At 34.8% G+C, this 19,646-nt stretch overlaps 1 protein-coding gene and 1 long non-coding RNA gene across 3 annotated transcripts in view; one reads left to right on the top strand and one right to left on the bottom strand.

Annotated features, from left to right (window-relative positions):
* The window catches only part of LOC108904344 (E3 ubiquitin-protein ligase HERC2), a 47,654-nt gene extending 28,220 nt beyond the window's left edge, over positions 1–19,434 (bottom strand). For both annotated transcript variants that reach the window (XM_018706860.1, XM_018706861.1), the window contains exons 1-18: positions 19,355–19,434; positions 18,913–19,152; positions 18,660–18,828; positions 18,083–18,578; positions 17,858–18,028; positions 16,896–17,151; positions 16,399–16,609; positions 16,224–16,340; positions 16,078–16,171; positions 15,649–16,009; positions 14,836–15,185; positions 14,677–14,779; positions 11,002–11,230; positions 10,747–10,951; positions 10,271–10,572; positions 522–1,174; positions 286–465; positions 32–209 (exon numbers count right to left, since the gene is read on the bottom strand). In XM_018706860.1, the coding sequence (XP_018562376.1) occupies positions 32–209; positions 286–465; positions 522–1,174; positions 10,271–10,572; positions 10,747–10,951; positions 11,002–11,230; positions 14,677–14,779; positions 14,836–15,185; positions 15,649–16,009; positions 16,078–16,171; positions 16,224–16,340; positions 16,399–16,609; positions 16,896–17,151; positions 17,858–18,028; positions 18,083–18,578; positions 18,660–18,828; positions 18,913–19,137 (4,300 nt within the window). In that variant the 5' untranslated portion in view covers positions 19,138–19,152; positions 19,355–19,434. The remainder of the gene's footprint in view (positions 1–31; positions 210–285; positions 466–521; positions 1,175–10,270; positions 10,573–10,746; positions 10,952–11,001; positions 11,231–14,676; positions 14,780–14,835; positions 15,186–15,648; positions 16,010–16,077; positions 16,172–16,223; positions 16,341–16,398; positions 16,610–16,895; positions 17,152–17,857; positions 18,029–18,082; positions 18,579–18,659; positions 18,829–18,912; positions 19,153–19,354) is intronic.
* Positions 1,400–2,087, top strand: LOC108904346. Its single transcript, XR_001964230.1, has 2 exons — positions 1,400–1,511; positions 1,830–2,087. It is a non-coding gene; the product is annotated as an uncharacterized LOC108904346 (long non-coding RNA).
* Positions 19,435–19,646: the final 212 nt, after the last annotated feature.

The following is a 19,646-nucleotide window of genomic DNA, read 5'->3' as shown; positions in this document are numbered from 1 at the left end:
TTTTACTCAGGTTTGTAAAAGGAACACTTACATGCTTCTAAAACGGGTAGCAAAACATAACCGAGTCCTAAGTGTTTTAACAGAACTGCATAAAGAACTCTACCAATTTCCTCTATAGGGTGTTCGAAAGAAAAATCCACTCTAGTTAAGAAATTATTCGCCTTTGAATGCTGCTCTACTATAGCCAAGAAAGCTATTACGTATGAATCCTAGGAAACAACAATAGATTAAAACTATGTTTTTTGGTCCATCTAACTAGCAACTAAAACGAAATTATAAACTTACTGACAATCTGCTCTCCGCTAAAGCGTTTATAAAGGAACTAATCCTATCGTTTGGTTGTTGGAAATTCTTGTGCAATTTCTGTGAAACAACTCTAGGCTCCGTTGGAGTGTTTTCTGCCGTTGAATTTGTGCTCCGGGTCTCACCTTTTTCTTCTTCATAAGGATTTGGAGGCTGATCAACCTAAAATGTGAAATAATTATAGCTAGCAATGCTCTAATAAAACAATTTTATAGTACCTGTAGGCCTCCACTCAAAAACCGTGATGTCAACCAATTACCAGACGCGATCTCTTCCTGCGTAAAGGGCAGACTTTGCCTTAAATTAAACGAATGCAATCCTAGAAGATAACCTAAATTCCTTTCAGCGTCTAATAAAGTAGCACACACCGTTAGGCTATCTAGATTATTCTGCTGCAAGTCCGTTTCGGGTTGGCAGTAATTTCCCACAATATAATTCTCCATGAGTGCCAAAAGTTGGTGGTTCTGCGGGCAACTGTTGAAAATGTGACTTGCGTCCTTTCCTGCGTATTTCTCTAAAAGTTCTGTCATCGATGTATTATCGCATCTGAAATCTTGCACGTCATACACTTTGTTGTTTATAACCACCCATCTCCCGCCATCTAAATTATGATTTTCGAGGTCCGCTTTTCTTATTAATGGCAAGTCATCATGTTGCTTGAGTGAAATATTAATCGGTCTGGCTTGGGTTATACCGGGCCAAGCAATATCGTCCAAATCAAAGACCTCTATGTCGGGAGACACACGAATGAGTTTGTCGAGTGATTTCAGTACATCGCTGAATATATCAAGCCAGTTAATGGAGGTTAGGAACATGCCGACTTCATGTTCGAGGAGAATTAAACTGACAATTAATTCCGGCAAGAGAACGCCTGCAACGGAAAAATGGTAGGTATGGACTGAAGCAAACGCATTCTAGTAAATTTCACTTGCTATTATCCACGAGCCTTTAAACGAAACCGATAAAATGGTAGTCACGAAAAGATAAAATTGAAATTATTCATATGAGTAATGGAAATAATTGAAGTAAATACAAAAGCATTAATTTTACTGATAATTAATAACTATGGTACTAATACTAATGGTGCTAAATTAGTACAAATGGAGTGATAAATATAGGAAACTGGTATAGCTTCACAATAATACTTATCTATATTAGGTCTTATTATTCGAACAAGTCACTGTGTAACTACACTTATTTATTCAAAGGTAAGATTATTGTTATTATTAATCAATTCAAACCATTTATAAAGTTGTGAGAGCAATATATCACGTAGAGCCTAACAGTACGATTATTTTTAAAGCATTTATAACAAATGAATACTACATATTGTAGAAAACATAAGAAAAAAAATTGAAATTAAACATTTACAAAGATATCTTGTAAGGTTATTCAATGATTAATTCAATTGTCGATAGTTCTAAATGAGATACTAAAACGATATTAGAAATAAATGTTGAGGATTAAGGTAACTGTATATTTCTGTATGAAAAATATGAAAACAATATAATAATTTATTTTTTCAGAACTATTCAACATGGCTAGTGCGTTAAGTCTGATACCAATACCGTTTGTCGGGGTGCCCAGATTCTTCTTTAGACCCATCACATTTATGTTGACAGGTTTTGTTAGATTTCTAATGGCAATTGAAAATAGATCTGTTGGAGTGGTGGTTCGTCAACTACTACGACCTTTCAGGATCTTCAGGAGAGTGCCAGGAGTAAATTATTTACTATGACTCATTAAATTGATGTTTACATGAATAAAAAAATATATATCAATAACTTTTTTTTTACTTTTTCCAGTTAAAAATTAAAAACCTCCAGATGTTTTGTTCCGGTGACACACCCACAAGAAATACAAGATATGAATACATTCTGATACTTGCAATGATATATATATTTTTTAAAGCAACCGATAGACATCGACATGTTACTGTTTCATAGTTTATTTTATTTAAAAGAATTAAATTTACGTTTGTGGATTATAGGGCCCGTGACGAACACCCATTCAATAAAAATAACATGCCAAAGAGTAGTACTTAACGGCAGGTGGTATCGAAGTTTGCTACTTAAATTTTGCTTTCTAATAACCTTTCTTTAAAAATTGAGATTTAACAACAATGCATTGCCCAGTTTACAATTGTGCATGCGCTGCGAATAAGACGTGCTTTTATTTGAGGTAAACTACTAAAAAATATTTGAACTATTTAAAAACTGATGTTCTAAGCCAGTTATCAGAATTATTACTTTGACATCTAGATTCTAAATTCATTTTTTAGGCAACATTGTGCACGTCCTTGTTTTATACAGGCTGTTACAAATTCGCTTCTCACTACAGGGATCTCGGAAACGGTAAGAGGTACGAAGTAGCTTAAACGGGGGCAAAGTTGTGTAATCAGGGGACCAACATTATGCCTCTAAAAAATCAAGGCTAACATGATTAATTTTCGAAATATTTGAAAAAACCGAAATTTTGGAAATCCGTTTTTGTTTCATTTTAGCCTTGTTTAAGGTGATATTTAAAAAAGAAGAACACTTTCTTATGGCCACTTTTTGCCCTCTATCAAATAGCATAATCAATTTTTGTATATAACGTTTCGTCTCTCCAGGACCATCATCTTCATTTTTTTAAATACGACCCCAGAAATTTTATTACATTTTTTGCAAGCTTTCATGACCCCCAATACTGTACTGCCTCAGCCCGAACCAGATTCAGACGTTTTGTCTCGAAAAATTCATCAGTGTATTCGTTCCAAATTTTAAATTTATATAAATTTTTTATTTAGATTTATTTGTTTATTGAATTATCGAACACTGCCAGTGTCGTTAGACCCTGTGATATCCGTCTAGTTATTTAAACTATTAAAAACGAAACAAATTTTTTTTGGGAAAAATCCTTGAACAGGTCGATTTTTAATTTAAAAAATACATATTTTAGCATAAAAGGCGATTTTCAACCGTCATTTGTTTTCGAGAAATGACATCGACATTTTTTTTAAATAGCAACCCCCTATTTTTTTTCTTGATTCTGAAAGATTGTTTCATTGTCGATCCGACAGTATTAAAATGTTGCCATCTTACATAGGAAAGTTTTCGAGTAAATGACGATTGAATGTTAGAAAAAATCAATTAAAATAAAGCAAAGACGTTATCAAATTTAGTTTTTCGAAATGCCTGAAGTTTTTTATGGATCACGTAGGTGTAAATCTTTACAAAGTGTCACTGTCATACCGACTTTCTAAGTATTGTAAGCGATATAAAAATTATTGTTGAATTTAAAGTATTATGGCACATTTAACTGTCACACAAAGAATTGAAATTTTAATTCTTATCGGATGCGGGGATAAGACTAGAACGCAGCAGGAAGTTTGCGATTTATTTAATGAAAACCATCCAGATCGCCGTATCAGCCAACCAACAGTCAGTAAGATAGAATCTAAATTTAGAGAAACTGGCAATGTTCTAGATATTTCAAAACCTGGACGTCCAAGCGTTAGTGAAGATCACAAACAGAACATTTTGATAAGTATGGTAGATAATCCTCATAATACTTCACGATTGGTTGCATTAAACAATTAAATTAGTCAGACCACAGTGCTACGTATCCTGAGGCAGGAAAAATATCATCCCTACAAAATTCAACTTGTGCAGGAACTCAATGAAGAAGATCCCAATCGCCGCTTACACTTTTGTGAAATTATGATGGATTTATGTCAAGTAAATAGAGATTTACACCGGCAAATACTTTTTTCAGACGAGGCCACGTTTTGTCTCAATGGTACAGTGAACCGTCAAGCTTGCAGGTATTGGAGTCGGGAAAATCCTCATTGGATGGCAGAGACACAAACCCAACATCCACAGAAATTAAATGTGTGGGCTGGAATAGTTAACAACAGAATAGTAGGGGCCTTTCTTCTTTGAAGGACCCTTACAGGAGAAAGATATTTAGAGTTTTTACAAAATGACCTTGTTCCAGCGCTTGCAGTAATTTTTCCTAACGATAGTGACCCTTATGTTCGTGATGACACCATATGGTTTCAGCAAGACGGTGCACCTCCGCACTATGCGCGCCCTGTTCGAGATTTTCTGGACAACTGTTCTCCTAGGAGGTGGATCGGCAGACGAGGACCGATAGAATGGCCCGCGAGATCTCCAGTTCTTACACCCCTGGACTATTTCTTATGGGGCTACTTAAAGTCCAAAGTGTACGTTAATAGACCACATAATTTAGAAGAACTCCAAAATTGTATTATAGATGAAATACACAGAGTTACTCCAGAAATAATTCATAATGTGCAAGAAGAATTTTTACACAGACTTGCGTATTGTCAAGAAGTCGGTGGGTGGCAATTCGAACACTTCATTTAAGAAGAAAACTTAATTGTATTTGCTTGACATAGGAATTGTTATTTTTTTAATGAATAAAATTTACGTTTTCTAACATTCAATCGTCATTTACTCGAAAACTTGCTATTTAAAAAATAAGGCGATGACGTCATTACTTGAAAACAAATGACGCTTGAAAATCGCCTTTTATGCTAAAATATGTATTATTTAAATTAAAAATCGACCTGTTCGAGGATTTTTTTCAAAAAAAATTTGTTTTGTTTTTACTGATTTTATTCCATACTTTAGGCGCGTACTGTATAAAGAATATCCACAAGTATGGAAAGAGTCGCAAATATGCCCTGTTTATAAAATGGTACTAAGAACGACATAACTAACTACCAGCCCATAGCTATTATAAGTAACTTCTGAAAAATTTTACACAATCGACTTTATTTTCATTTTGAAAAATAAATATCTCTGTACCAACATGGATTTATGAGTGGTCATTCAACTACCTCAAATCTAGTTGAGAAAACCCAATTTATTGCTGAAGTCAGGTTGATGTTGTATATACCGATTTTTCCAAAGCTTTCGATCGGCATTATCATAATTTATTAACATTGAAATTGGAGTCATATGGTATATCCCCTGCTCTATTAACTCTGTTTAAATCTTATTTTAATAATAGGTACCAATTTGTGCAGTATCGAGGCTTTCAATCATGTTCAGGAGGCAGCGACAGAAATTTTGCACCAATTCCTACAAAGCTGATTTTTTCTCATTTTGTCGTTTTGATATCGCAAGTAAACGGAACGGCAGTCTACCGCGCCGATGTGGGGGCAAACATTTATAACAATTTTTGAAACATGTAAATAAATATGTAAATGTCTTATATGTACCTACAAGTGTGAAACTTTTTAGAGTGATCAATTATACCTAAAAATACAGTATAATGATCTACCGCGTCGGAAGCGGGGCCATCAAGAGTCTACCACTCACAAAAGATGTTGAAAAATTAACTTTTTTGACTTATTTCTACAAGGCTGAATTTTTTTTCTCAAATACTTTAGTTTATAACAGAACCAAAGAAAACAGTCTACCGATCATCTAAGGGTGCAAAGCCTTGATAGACGCAATGGAATGCACGATCTCCCGAGGGCAGTCGCTGCGCCAATCCGCTGTAAATCGCTCTGAATAATTATTAATTAGTCATGTCATGTCGGGATTAAATTAAAATCTACAAAGCTGCTTTTTTGTCTATAAGTAGTTTACGATAATTATCGTCAAATAAACGTTTTCTACCTTCGATACATTGAAAATACATTTTTTAAAATAACTGACCTTTTTCTTTTTTAATGTTGGATAATTAAATTTATTTCTCTTTCACTTATAATTTATATCCATGACGTTTACCATAACCACACTGGTGAGCAGCTAGCACCAGGGTTGTCGACTTTGGATTAGCAGTTGTAACCTGCCCAGCCAGCTAGCCCAAGGGGAGGAAAAAGGGGCGCGGGTTCTCAGGTCTTTGAATAATTTCTCGAATATTTGGATTTAATAGCATTTATTCATCATCTAAATTTACAATTCGGTCACCTGTCAACTACTGACTCTACTACCCTCTAAGAAAAATCTTGGGATTCTTTGCTGTTGATGGCTACTCAATTCACCACCGTCTAAAGCGGAGCACACTCACCCCGAAGTTCCCCGGTTTTCACTAACACTTTTTCTTCTTCTGGGTTTCACTTTTTTTCCGTAACCAAAAACCAGGTGACACCCCGTCTGTCTCACCACACTGACATCCCGCTACCTCCCTCGATCAAAACTTAAAACTAAGAGTATCATTGGTTGCCTAACTAAACGGAGTAGGAGCAAAGTGCCCGTTACACAGTAAATACTAATTGGCACAAAAAAACAGAATATGCTAAAACCTGGTAATTTACAATAAAATTGGAAAAAAGTTGAAAGTGGAGTTAACTTGAAGTGTTCTGAAGATACTACAAAGTACTAAGAAAAAAATTATCAATAACTATGAAAAAACAAATAGATAACATTCTGCCTTTTTGTTTGCCAATTTAGTACAATTCACTAATGGTAGTTTGGTTTACGTTTATTTTAAGGATTTAGATTTAACTGATAAAACGACTAACCTTAAAACCAATATAAAAGTAAGGAAATGATCTGGTGACACAACGGAAAGGAATATAGAACAATCATAGATAGAAGAACGGAACGCCAAGGAACTTTAAAAAGAGGTCAAATTACAACTGCCAAGTTAACTTTTGTTTTGCTAATTGTTCACGATCAGGATTGTGGCAGAATTTTCATGATTTTCAATAAAAACATAACAAGGAAATACTAGAGCATATACTAGTTTAAAATTAAAAATACTAAATACTATAGACTAAATTCAAAATTTCAGTACTAAATGGGACGTTCAAAATATCAGATTTAGTATCTTGTATATTGTGTTGGCTATAACGGATGACTCTGCTATAAATTCGACATGTAAAAATCAACAGGCGATGAAACACCGGAAAGGCCGGAGCCGAGACAAACATATTTAGGGAGCAGGAATAAAATCTTTTGAATACCCTGAAAGTGACATCAACTTCTGGATGCAGGGCGAGTCGAAATTTTTCTATCTGTTTCAGGACCGACAGGATCAAGAACCGAAAACGACGACATACACACATACATCTCCCCTCTACTTTCCTTACTCCTCTCCCCTCCCGCGTTAGCTTAACACAGTGCTTCCTAAGCTGCATAGCTGCGTGACCTCACCCACACACGACACCCGCCGGGGGTTTACTCAGATGAGCCGACGAAGAAAGAGGAGCTCCAGAAGGGCCCTTTCCGGCTGGGCCCAGCCAGGACAGGAAAAGTTGCCACGAATTAATCGGCAGTCCGAGATGACGGGGAAAGGGCCTATATCTACGAGGTGTCTGGGCCTACAGCGAAGAAGTGGGTAAAGAGCTATATTCCCGCTCGAATCCGCTCCATCCGAGGTCATATATCCAGCCAAGGATATTGGCTCGCCGTTTGAATAGCCAACCAATATTCGCCGAGCCCAAATAACAGTAAATTACTATACTTTTCGTCATTCAGTATACTTCCAAATTGTTTAAAATTAATAATAAAATCACCGAGATTATTTTGTTATTTAATTTTAAAAAACATACAACAATACATTTTATAAATAATAATATAGGATTGAATAATTTTGAAATTAATATATTGCAGCTGCTTATAATAAATATTGTATCTCCTTAATATTGCAATAGTTTGAAAGCAGCAGTCCTTTCAATAGTTCCCGCACAAAAACTTTAGCCATGTCGACCGAAGCTTTAACAACCTTGTATCGAAGATAGAAGACGTTTATTGACAATAATTATTGTAAACTACCTATAGACAGAAAAGCAACTTTGTAGATTTTAATTTAATCCCGGTATGAGTTATTATTCAGAGCGACTTACAGTGGATTGCTGTAACGACTGCGCTCAGGAGATCATGCATTCCATTGCGTCTATCAAGGCTTTGCACCCTTAGATGATCGGTAGACTCTGTTTTCTTTGGTTCTGTTATAAACTAAAGTATTTGAGAAAAAAAATTCAGCCTTGTAGAAATAAGTCAAAAAAGTTAATTTTTCAACATCTTCCGTGAGTGGTAGACTCTTGATGGCCCTGCTTCCGACGCGGTAAACTATTATTATACTTTATTTTTAGGTATAATTGATCACTCTAAAAAGTTTCACACTTGTAGGTACATATAAGACATTTACATATTATTTATTTACATGTTTCAAAAATTGTTATTAATGTTTGCCTCCGCATTTGCGCGGTAGACTGCTGTTCCGTTTACTTGCGATATCAAAACAACAAAATGAGAAAAAATCAGCTTTGTAGGAATAATTACATCAATAGTGCCGCTGCCTTCCAGACTATGTCAATTCCATCAATCTGCAAGGGTCAATCTTGGGACCACCGTTATTTATTATTTTTATTAATGACTTAACTGAATGCCTCGATGTCAACTATTTACTCTATGCGGACGACCTTGACAGATTACGCAATTGGTGTTCATGTAACAATCTACCTCTGAATGTAAGTAAATGTAAAATTATGTCTTACAGTCGACGCAAAACTAATCTAGACATTGATTATAAAATTGGTGAATCCTTTTTAAATAGAGTTACGCAATTTACTGACCTTGGTGTTACATTCGATACTAGATTATCGTTTGACGAGCACATTAGTTTAGTAACCAAATGTGCTTATAAGAATTTACGCTTTATTTTGGGTAATTCTAAAGGTTTTAAATATATTGTATGCAGCATTTGTACGTTGCAAACTTGAATATGCATCGGTTGTTTGGAGTCCCATTTATAATGTTTGTAATATTCAATTAGAGAAAGTACAACGGAGATTTTTAAAGACAATAAATTTTTTTAGTTATGGATTTTATCCTCCTCGTGGTACACCTCAAGATATATTGCTTTCATGTTTTAATTTTAATAGTCTCTGCAATAGGCAAATCATGTTTTCAATTACATTCCTTTTTAAAATCATAAATAACACTTTAAATGCAAACTCGTTAGTCTCAAGGATTTTACATCATGTTCCTAGATTTAATTCTAGGTTTCACTCTGCTTTACAATATATCACCCCTATATCAAATGATTTCCAATTACCAGAAGTATGAATATCGACTTGATATATTTTTTCATTCTATGAATGACATAAAAAATTGTTTGTCTAGCAAATGTAATCCTTATCTTGTATACCTATGTTTTTTGTTTTACCTTATCCTGTAATTGGGACTTTGTCCCGTTGGATATTGTAACTTCTAAATAAAAAATAATAAAAAAGTATAAGTATATAAAACATTTTTGAATAAAAATAGAAAAAAAGTAATATCACTGAAAACCAACTGAAAACCTGCTGAAAACATCAGTTTTTTAGTTGTCCTGAAGATGTCACAATATGTAGAGTGACGAAACGTCTACAAGTAAAATTAAGTGTTTTCTTTGGAATTTGTCTTAATTCTCAACATCGACTACTAACGCTATAACCAAAATCAAGACTAGTAGCAACATTATTTAATGACATACAAATAAGTTATTGAGCAAATTGATATATTGCAAGCTGTTCACAGCAAACATCTAAAATATAACTCAGTTCTTCAAAGAATCAATACGATTTTCAAAAACGTGACCAATTTTAATGAATAAAGTCTCAAATTATTCATAAATGAGGGTTCTTTAACATTTAAGGGGCCTGCTTCACATTTAGTTCATAGTTAATTATAGCTCCTCTGAAATGTCAACGTGGCATGTTTTCTTCAAATGAATCTAAGAAAATTCATTCATATTGTGTTAGATGCAGCTCGCTTTCACCTTTCAACCTAGCTCGTTTCAGCAGGTTCATCCGTTTGAACGCCCCGAGCAGAGATTATTTCATCTTTTCGCTTTACCTGACACCCGTCTAATCAAATAACTTTACAGATACATTAACATAAAAATAACAAAAAGAACAACAAATAAATAACTTCCGATATCAATGAAAATACGAAAACGAGTATGAAAAATTATTGACGAACCGCAAGAGAATTGAAAAAGAAATACAGTAATTACTCACCTATTATGTCATTCTTCAAGATCTGCATAACGCAAGTTAAGTTTTTCGAATTTATCAGACTTATCTCATAAGCGGCGTTTAACGTGACTATAACGTGAAAACTGAAGCAATCCAGGTATTTCATCAGGAGGGTTTCGGCGGCATCCCGATATTCCACATTTTTTAAATAAATTTTACCAATCAGTAGCCTCTGAAAGCGCTGAAGGAGCTTTAAGCTCGGCGTTGGAGACGCTTTGTGCGAAGGGGGCTTTGCGGTGGCATTGAATTCTTTTAGGGCGGCCTGCGTTACGGTGCTGCTGTTTCTGAAAATGAATATTAAAAATACTATTTTAGGAAAATAATTGTGAATTGACATATAAATATGCAGGCTGTAACTGTAAGTTGGGATTGTTCAAAATATGTGAAAATTCAAAGTTATACCCATTGTAGACCTACAAAAACAGAAAAAATCGCTTTTACCGCTTATTAAAACCTACCGAACTAGCTGCCGAACGAGATACAAAAGCGGAATGGTGATATGGGAGGACTGATCGAAGTTTTCATCGGAATTAGCCAATTCGGTAATATCGTCACCCAGAGCTTCGTTAAGTGCGGTCTCTAATCCACCATCAGCCATTAAACTGGACACGAGAAGATCTGTCATAAATCTGTGTCCCGATTGGCACATTTTTAGGTCCATATCTAAAAGCAAATTATTTTTGATTCGGAAGAATACTTTTTACGATGCTAACCTGTATTTAGCAGTAAAGACGACAAGGTCCTGGCCCTTCCGTTGGCCGTCGGTAGCAAAATGGACCATCCTGCTTGAAGGGTGGCTTGGGCAGTTGTTTGAACCGTTGGCAAGATGTTGGCGGCAGTAGCCAAGTACACGACTTGCGATTTTAGACTTGATAGGAGTTTACTGTTTACTCCTAAACACAAACTTTTTGTGTCCACATTGTTGCTAATAATGCTGTGAAGCTACAAACGAATCAAATTATGTCATTTTGATAACATTTTCCCGTTGATTAAATAATAAATTTTAAGTATACATTTGTACAAGACTCATAGTTTTACTAGAAAAAAAGACATACAAACGCAGATCTACAAATTATTCCTTTTTGAGATATAGTCCGGGCGAATTTCAAAAATCGGGCCTACCTTGAATTTTATGGGCTTAAATTTAAGTAAAAAATACACAGAATAAAAGCCTAAATTTGTTTATTTGTAGATTATTGTATTATTATTATTCATATTGCTTATAAAAGAAAAAAAATAATTGCTCTTTTTTCAGTTTTTTGCTTATATTTCCGAAAATAAGCCTCTAATCGACATGAGGTATACTTATCGATTTTGTTCCTGAGGAAATTTGCTACAAGAATAGGCTTTTGGGAAAGCTTGCAAAATTTTTTTTACATTGTAAAATTAGCGGTGAATAAAAAGGAACAAATTTGACTGAAATTGGATGAAACTACAGGAAAAGATAACTGTTCGGGTGCTCAATAAATACCCGCAATCCGAACCCCCGATTTCAAAATGGGGCCTATTGCAAAATTATAAAGTCGAAAACGCGAGCGTGTATATCTTTTGCCTAGGTTAATATATCAAAATTCGGCAAAAAAGGATTGAAAGGTAATTATATTATCTCGCGTCTGTGTAAATTTCAGATTTTTAAGATGCAAAATAAAAAAGTTATTAACAAAAAACCAAAAGAAACCGTAACTATGGTTTTTTTCTTGGCGATTTTTTAATATACAGATTTCAAACCAATTGCATCAAATAGTGCTTAAAAAAATATGAATTTAAAAAAAAAGCGTCTTGATCCGACCAATAGGAGCCGAGATAATTTTTTTCCTTAAAAACGGTATTCTGCCTATTCTACACTCACCGGCATGAAAAACTGAGCACTTGCATTTTTTTCAAGAAAAGCTTAAATTTCAAAGAATTCAGATGTTTTATTTTTCTAATGCAAACATATGCAAAACAAAACTTTTTAAACAATTTTCAAGAATGCTTTAAAGATTATTTTTTAATTTTGCACAAAATTTATGAAAGCTGAATGATGCAGTAATCTTATTCCTTAAAAGTTCGTAGTGGGCTCTGGATATACGTGTTTTTAAATTGTTTTGTAAACAACAAAAAGTTAAAAAAGGGTGAAAGCAGTGTTGTGAGTTGTATTGCGTTAGTTTAATCACATGAATAATGGCTGTAAATTCTGAAACAGCAGCTGCTATTGTTGCATTGATTCAAGATGGAAGAAATCAGCGATATGTTGCCCAACAGTATCAAATATCGAATAGCACAGTCCATCGCATTTATGGACGTTTTGTGGAAACTGGATCTTACAGCAGTCAACCTGGAACTGGTCCTCAACGGAGAACCAATGCACACGATCATCGTTTTATTGTCATGCAAAGCCTTCGGAATCGGCATGCTACAGCTGTAGAAATCAGAAATCGGCTTCATTACGTTCGAAATACCAACGTAAGTGAAAGGACAGTTAGATGCAGACTTGGAGAAGCGAATCTGACTAGTCATAGACCTGCAACAGGACCGGAACTTCTTAGACGTAAGCGCACTGCACGACTTCAGTTTGCTAGAAATTACCTGCTTTGGGGTGAAAACAAATGGGGTCGTGTCTTGTTCAGGGACGAGTCAAGATTTAGTTTGCAGTCTCCAGATGGTCATGAGAGAGTATGGCAAAGACCACAAGAACTTTTGCCGAATGTACCTTCAGTCCTAGAGTCGGATATCAAGGGGTTATGGTCTAGGCTGGAATTTCTCTGGAAGCGCATACAGAACTCTATATCGTTCCAAGGGGCTCCCTCACAGCTGCTAGGTACATTGGTGAAATTCTCCAAGATTTTGTCGTTCCTTATGCTGGTTTCATGGGAGATGACTTTCTGCTAATGCATGATAATGCTAGACCCCATACTGCAAGAATGACATGACAATATCTGAACGAGGTAAACGTTGCTGTTATGGAGTGGCCAGTATTAAGTCCAGGTGCCAACCCAATTGAGCATGTTTGGGACATGCTTGGACGAATTCAGTCGATTTCCTGCGTCACTAACCTTAAATCAGCTTCAAGATGCTCTTGTGGAAGAATGGGAACTTATTGCCCAAGAGGAGATCAGGAACCTGATTTTAGGCATGCCAAGACCAATTAATGCAATAATTAGAAGTGGTGGGGGTAACACTCATTATTGAAAAACTTTTATTGAACGGAAATTGTTTGAGTTTTGGTTATTTTTGCTTTAGTTTGCCACAATACTTTCTTGCGTTTTTTTTTTATTTTGTTCACATTTTGTTGTAAAACATGTGTGAATCATGAATAAATATTTTCTTATTAAAAATCATAGAAAATATTTTGTTTTGATGGTGTTTACACTAATACAGTACAAAAACATTAAAATCAATTAAAAAAATAAAATTATTTAAAAAACTGTGACTGTTCCGTTTTTCGTGCCGGTGAGTATATTTAATAGTTTGTAATAAACTTGAGCTCAGGAACAAAATCGATATGTATACCTCATGTCGATTAGAGGCTTATTTTCAGAGATATAAGCGAAAAACTGAAAAAAGAGCAATTTTTTTTTTTTTCTTTTGTTATAAACAATATAACGTCAACCTCTACAAATACACAAATTTAGGCTTTTATTCTGTGTAATTTTTACTAAATTTTAAGCCCATAAAATTCGATAGGCCCGATTTTTGAAACAGGCATGTGTTTGGTCTAATTCACCCGGATTAATAAAGTTTAATAATGTATTTGGTAATTTTCATTTGTTTTACAGGTCCTATTTGTTGGCCAACTGGATCACCAGACTTAAAATTATAGTAGTAGTCAACAGGCCACAAGAAGTACAACCATATTACTATCCAAACATTTGAAGATACAAAAAAAGATCACAAGATCAAAATGTTCAACAATAAAACAGAGGTATAATCATTTCTCAAAAGAACAATCAGTGCCATTGCAACAAAAAATTTAAAGGGACTATCGGGGTCGTGGTCCCAAATAAAATATCACCTTGTAGATTACTTTGAACTGTAAATTAAATTCATATACTCTGACCATCTTGGAGAGAGTGGAGAAATGTATCGAATTTGAATAGATTATCTTTGAAAATTTGTAAAATAAATGAGAATGGCTTAACAAATAAAACTACAATTTATAACTTTTAAATGGCTGAAGGACTTTAGTCGATGGTTGGTTTATCCAGTTAAATATGTATATGATCATTATTATTAAAATTTTGTTGCTCTATACCAAAAACGAAACTTTTGTGGACCTATGTTCATTTGAACTACTTTTAATATCCTAGATCGCAGCATCACCATTCACCTCACATAACCACAATTATTTTATTTATAATTATTTTAATAAGCTGCACAGTGTTATATTAAATAAAGTTATTCAATACCTGAAGATGAAGTAAATTAAGAACCGAAGTTGCCAAACATTCCCTATCCTGAGACAAGGGGACATTATTAGCAATAACCTTCTCCAATAGTTGATCTATAAACCTAAAATAATAAAACTTCAAACCCATTCCCTTCAAAATAAAAAAAAAAACACTTACTTGAAAGTATACTCGGTGAGATCGATAACGAAAGGCAGCATCGTTTTGGGCATAAATGAATTAACGCCAGTCCAAGCAAAGCTTTGTGTCGGGCCACAGGCGATTCCTATGACTTTCTGGCCTTTTAAGGCTTCTATGATCCTGGGTTGCTGAACGTACATCTCCGAACTGTCGCAGATCTGTTTGTTTTCGTTCTTCCCCCAACCGTACACCTCTCCTTTATCTGTGAGGACCAAGACGTGGGCCGTGCCGAGACTTACAGCAATAACGCGTTTGTTTTGAAGGGCCTCGATAGGTTCGGGAACACGAACGTGTTCTTCGGTGGCATGGCCAAGCTTCCAACCCTCACCCTAAAATAATAACATGGTATTATTTTTAATAATTTACGAGTTATGTTTCACACATTACTGGAAACGTTTAGAAAGTAGTTTAAGCAATTTTCAAAAGATGGCGCTGTGCTTAATACTGAATTTCAACAGGTCTATCAACCATAAAATACAGGTTGGTATGTCGGTAATAAGCAAATCCCTATAAAGGTAACTACATTTCCCGCAATTTTGTTGCATTTGGAGAATTCTTACAATTTAATTGCCGCGATAGAATTACTGTCTGATAAAAAAATTTCATAGATTTTATCGTGGCAACCAAATCCCTGCAACCAAATGACAATTGCACTGTCGGATACAGGCTTAAAAAATTGTTCAATCAGGGTCAAAATGACTGTAAAAAAAGAGAAAATAATTTATATATCAACGTTAAAAGAAAACTATATATTTTTGCTAAAAAATTTTACCTTAGAAATGTTTTATATACCTTTCCCCAGCTGTAAATAGTGCCCTCCTTGGATAAAGCAATGCTAAAGTGAGGCCCGCAATAAACGTTGGTTATTTCAACATCCTGCAATTTTTCAATCAGGCGCGGTACTTTGGAACCGTCGGATCCCCCTCTACCTAGTTTTCCATAATCGCCATCGCCCCAGCTGTATAATTTCCCTTGACTCGTAATGCACAAGGTGTGGGCATCCCCAGAACCACAAGCAACCTTCACGATATGCTGGCCAGAGAGACCAGCGACCATCGTCGGAATGGCGCAATCTTCGAACGTGCCGTGACCCAGACGACCATAGTTTCCTCTCCCCCAGGTGTATAGAGAACCATTGGCGGAAACAGCAGCACTGAAAATGCCATTAAGTAGAAAAATTGTGTCAAAATTGAAAGGATTAAAATAACAAAATAGAAATACCTATATGTAGCTCCACATTCTATGTCTATGACGTCTTTCCCTACAAGAGCTTGTATTAACGTGGGTTCGTCTTTAAAACTATTATCACCATGTCCTAAAAAGTCAATTTTTACTGACACCATCTAAATAAACCTATTATAACTTACCCAATCTTCCGCCATCACCGTTACCCCACGAGTAAATCTCAAAGTCTTTTGTCAGAGCCATAAAATGTTTTCCTTCCGTATGCGTAGCAATTTTAGTTACATCCTTGTCTTTTAGTACTAAAAATAATAATAACGCTCAAATATGAGTTGTAACTCCACGAAATAACACTTTTACCTTCTACAACCTGTGGGCATTGCGTTTCAGAGGTGTAGTACATATAGTAGACTTTCCCGGAGCACGTCAAAAGCAGTATGCCTCTCTCAGAACAACGCAACTGCTTTATATTTAGTTCGGCAATGGTCTCGCAAACCTGGGGCCCTGTACCTATCAACCACGACAACCATCCCCAGCCCCAAACTCGCTGACCAGTGAAATATGAGGGAGACTGCAAATTAATTCAGTTTTGAATATCGTAGTTGCGACTTCAAAACGCAACATGTGTATTTTATTAAATTGTTCAGTGGAGTTAAAAAACTATTTCTTGGCCTTTTTTATTTAAGAATTGCAACAATTATTTTTAATTTTACTGTAGAAGCTGTTTTTAACCAGATTATGCAGTGTGATATTATTTATCGAATTCTTCATTTAACGTGTTTTGTTAAAAAATATGCATATGTCGCATTTTGACGATGTTAATTCAGAAACGTATGAAAAAAAATATAAATCAGTACCTTACTAAATGATAAGGGGGGTATATGAGGTGTCGCCAGTCTATCTAAGTGTGCCATGATGTAGATCGCAGCTTGTTTAAGGTCAATTTCGCAGGCTTCGTCCTCGGGCAGTTCCAATAGTTCGAGAAAAACTTTGGTGCTGCTAGAATTAACCGTATTTTCTTCTTTTCCACTGAATACCGATTGTGTGGGTTGTATTTCAGAAAACCTTCTAATAAAAGGCATTAGGGGAGCGCTAGCTATGTCCACGTTTGACCTACAAATTAAAAAATTCATTCTTTTGATTTAATTCCACTATAAAATTTACAAAGCATTTAGTTCATGCATTAAAGTTAATAAAAATTGCGCTATTTTGATTTTGTTTAGAAAAAGAACAAATAATGGGAAAGGGCAAAAACAACCACAATTTTTTGTAGTTTTCTCCATTATCATAAAATGTTAAAATTGTCTGATTTTTATAATAGGATGTACCCCTGTGCGTGTATCAATTTCCAATACAACAAATATTAAAAATTCCATCCCTCTCTACGAAAATGTGAGCGACTAAAATTTATCATTATGTTCTAAGTTCAAAGATAAATGTTTCCTGCATACCGCATGCCCCTTTTTAGCAGAACATTTTTTTCTTATTTGTGAACAGAGAATCTAATAGGCTTGATAATTGATTATAGGACATACTGTGTATCTATTTTAAAGAAATTTTTTTTAACTTAGTTCACCGTTTTATATTTACCAGGTTATGTTACTAGATAAAAATAAATAAATCCTTTGAATTCATGATAAAACGAAGTATATAATAATAAACAACAAATAATTTTGTCTTTCTACATAAATTTGCAATGGGAGTCTTTTTGCAACTGTCAAAAATGGAGAAATTACAAAAATATTTCAGAAATGAGAAACAACTCTTTTATAGTTAATGTGTTTATCTTATCTTATTGTATAATCTACTAAAGACATACCTATTATCATTCATATGCATACGGTTGTCCCACAAATTTAAAAGCAATAAAACCATATCCAGTATGCTACTAAGAGTTCCCTTTTGAAAGGCAAATTCAAGAAGTAAGTTTAAGGATGTGTGTTGATCCTCGATAGGAACATTGCAATATTGCCTGCTACTCGTAATATCTCTGTAAAAAACAATGCTCGCACAACTTTTTTAATATTTCCAGTTATGAACTTACCCCGTTACAACCTGCCTCAAAAATTTTATGGACCGCTCAACAACCTCCAACCAAACAGGAGAAATATTCTTCTGGTTGTAGAGCGTCGCAACTGGTAACATTTTAAGCGCATCTAGAGATTCATTTAACAATTCACTACACAGATCTATATCTTCGCCAAGCCTCCAGGCTCTTCTTAGAAAAGCAAACGAAAAATTAAGAGCTGCCCTCGAACCTACCCTAGCTAGCCCTATGGCAGGATCTAGAGTAGTAAGCTTGTTTTTGCATTTATTTATAGATTTGGCATCGTTTGGATCTATACTACTTTTCCTAGCGACGTAGCCATTTTCAAATTCCACTGAATGAGGTATTCTGTTTAAAGCGATGAAATATCTTTTTAAAATAAACAAACGATAATATAATCTAGTTGACGATAGTGTAGAATTGGATGCCTCTGAACACAATAACTTTTGCTCATGATTCAAACTTAAAATTCCCTGTGAAAGTTGGTAGACACCTAAAAAGCGAGATGTGACACAACAGACAATGGAGATCAATAAATTTATTTCTCAAGTCTACAAATCATAGTAAAACTTACTTGGTTGCGGACCCCATGCCCATCGGTCAAGCAGAGATTCCATGGATGGTATTTTTTCCTTTTCAGGAACATTCTGTGAAGATGCCTCAGCATCAAGTTTCTGGCAAGGTTGGCAGTTACAACCGCTATGCGGACCACAAATGCCATCACAGCAGGTACAAGTTAATACCTGAAATTTAATTGTAAAACAATTTATTTCCAGATACTACAATAAAAACATGCAACTAATTCACTAAATTTTGCAGGTGCTTACCCTCTGACCACAGTAATATTTGCCAAATTCTCCTTGTTTTGCTGTAACCCCGGCACTATTTAGCAACCCCTCGGAGAATTCCCCAGTTAATTCTCCATCAGCTATTAATCCGTTCCAACAATTTATTAAATTATCTTGTCCACTAAATAAAGTTTCTAAATTGGTTCTAAGCCATTTAATATCGAGTCGAGGCTGAGGCCTCAGTGTTGTCTCAGCATGAGACATATTTTAAATAAATATCTGCAAAGTAAATTCATAAGTTAGATATCTAAGAAAAGGTGGGTGATTGACAACTACTGGAATAATTTGACATCTGCGGCTACTGCAATCAAAAAGGTTAAATAAAACTTAGTATCATATTACAGAAAATTACTTATTACGTGAAGACTAATATTTTATAAACTATTAAAATAAATAACTATTATTTACAAATACCAAATACCTGTTAATAAATGTCATTATTTTTTGACAAGGCTGACACTGCTGACAGCACAAAATATATAATAGAGCTGACAGATTCAGCCATGTTTTTTTAATAGAATTTAATTTCAATTTATAGATATGTTCCGATTTTCAAATATCATCTTTACACTTTACTCTCATAGAGTAGAATTTCACTCTAATGACGTCATGGTTGAATATATTTTAGAAAGAACGTCTTATAGCTGTTTTACATTGACAATTTATTGATCAATTAATTCATGAAGTCGCTTCATCAAGAAATTGGACAAGTG

Source organism: Anoplophora glabripennis, unplaced genomic scaffold (assembly GCF_000390285.2).
Source record: "Anoplophora glabripennis isolate ALB-LARVAE unplaced genomic scaffold, Agla_2.0 scaffold268, whole genome shotgun sequence".
In the NCBI taxonomy this organism is placed as follows: domain Eukaryota; kingdom Metazoa; phylum Arthropoda; class Insecta; order Coleoptera; family Cerambycidae; genus Anoplophora; species Anoplophora glabripennis.
Note: the sequence above shows the minus strand (reverse complement) of the source record. Positions and strands in the feature narration are given on the sequence as shown.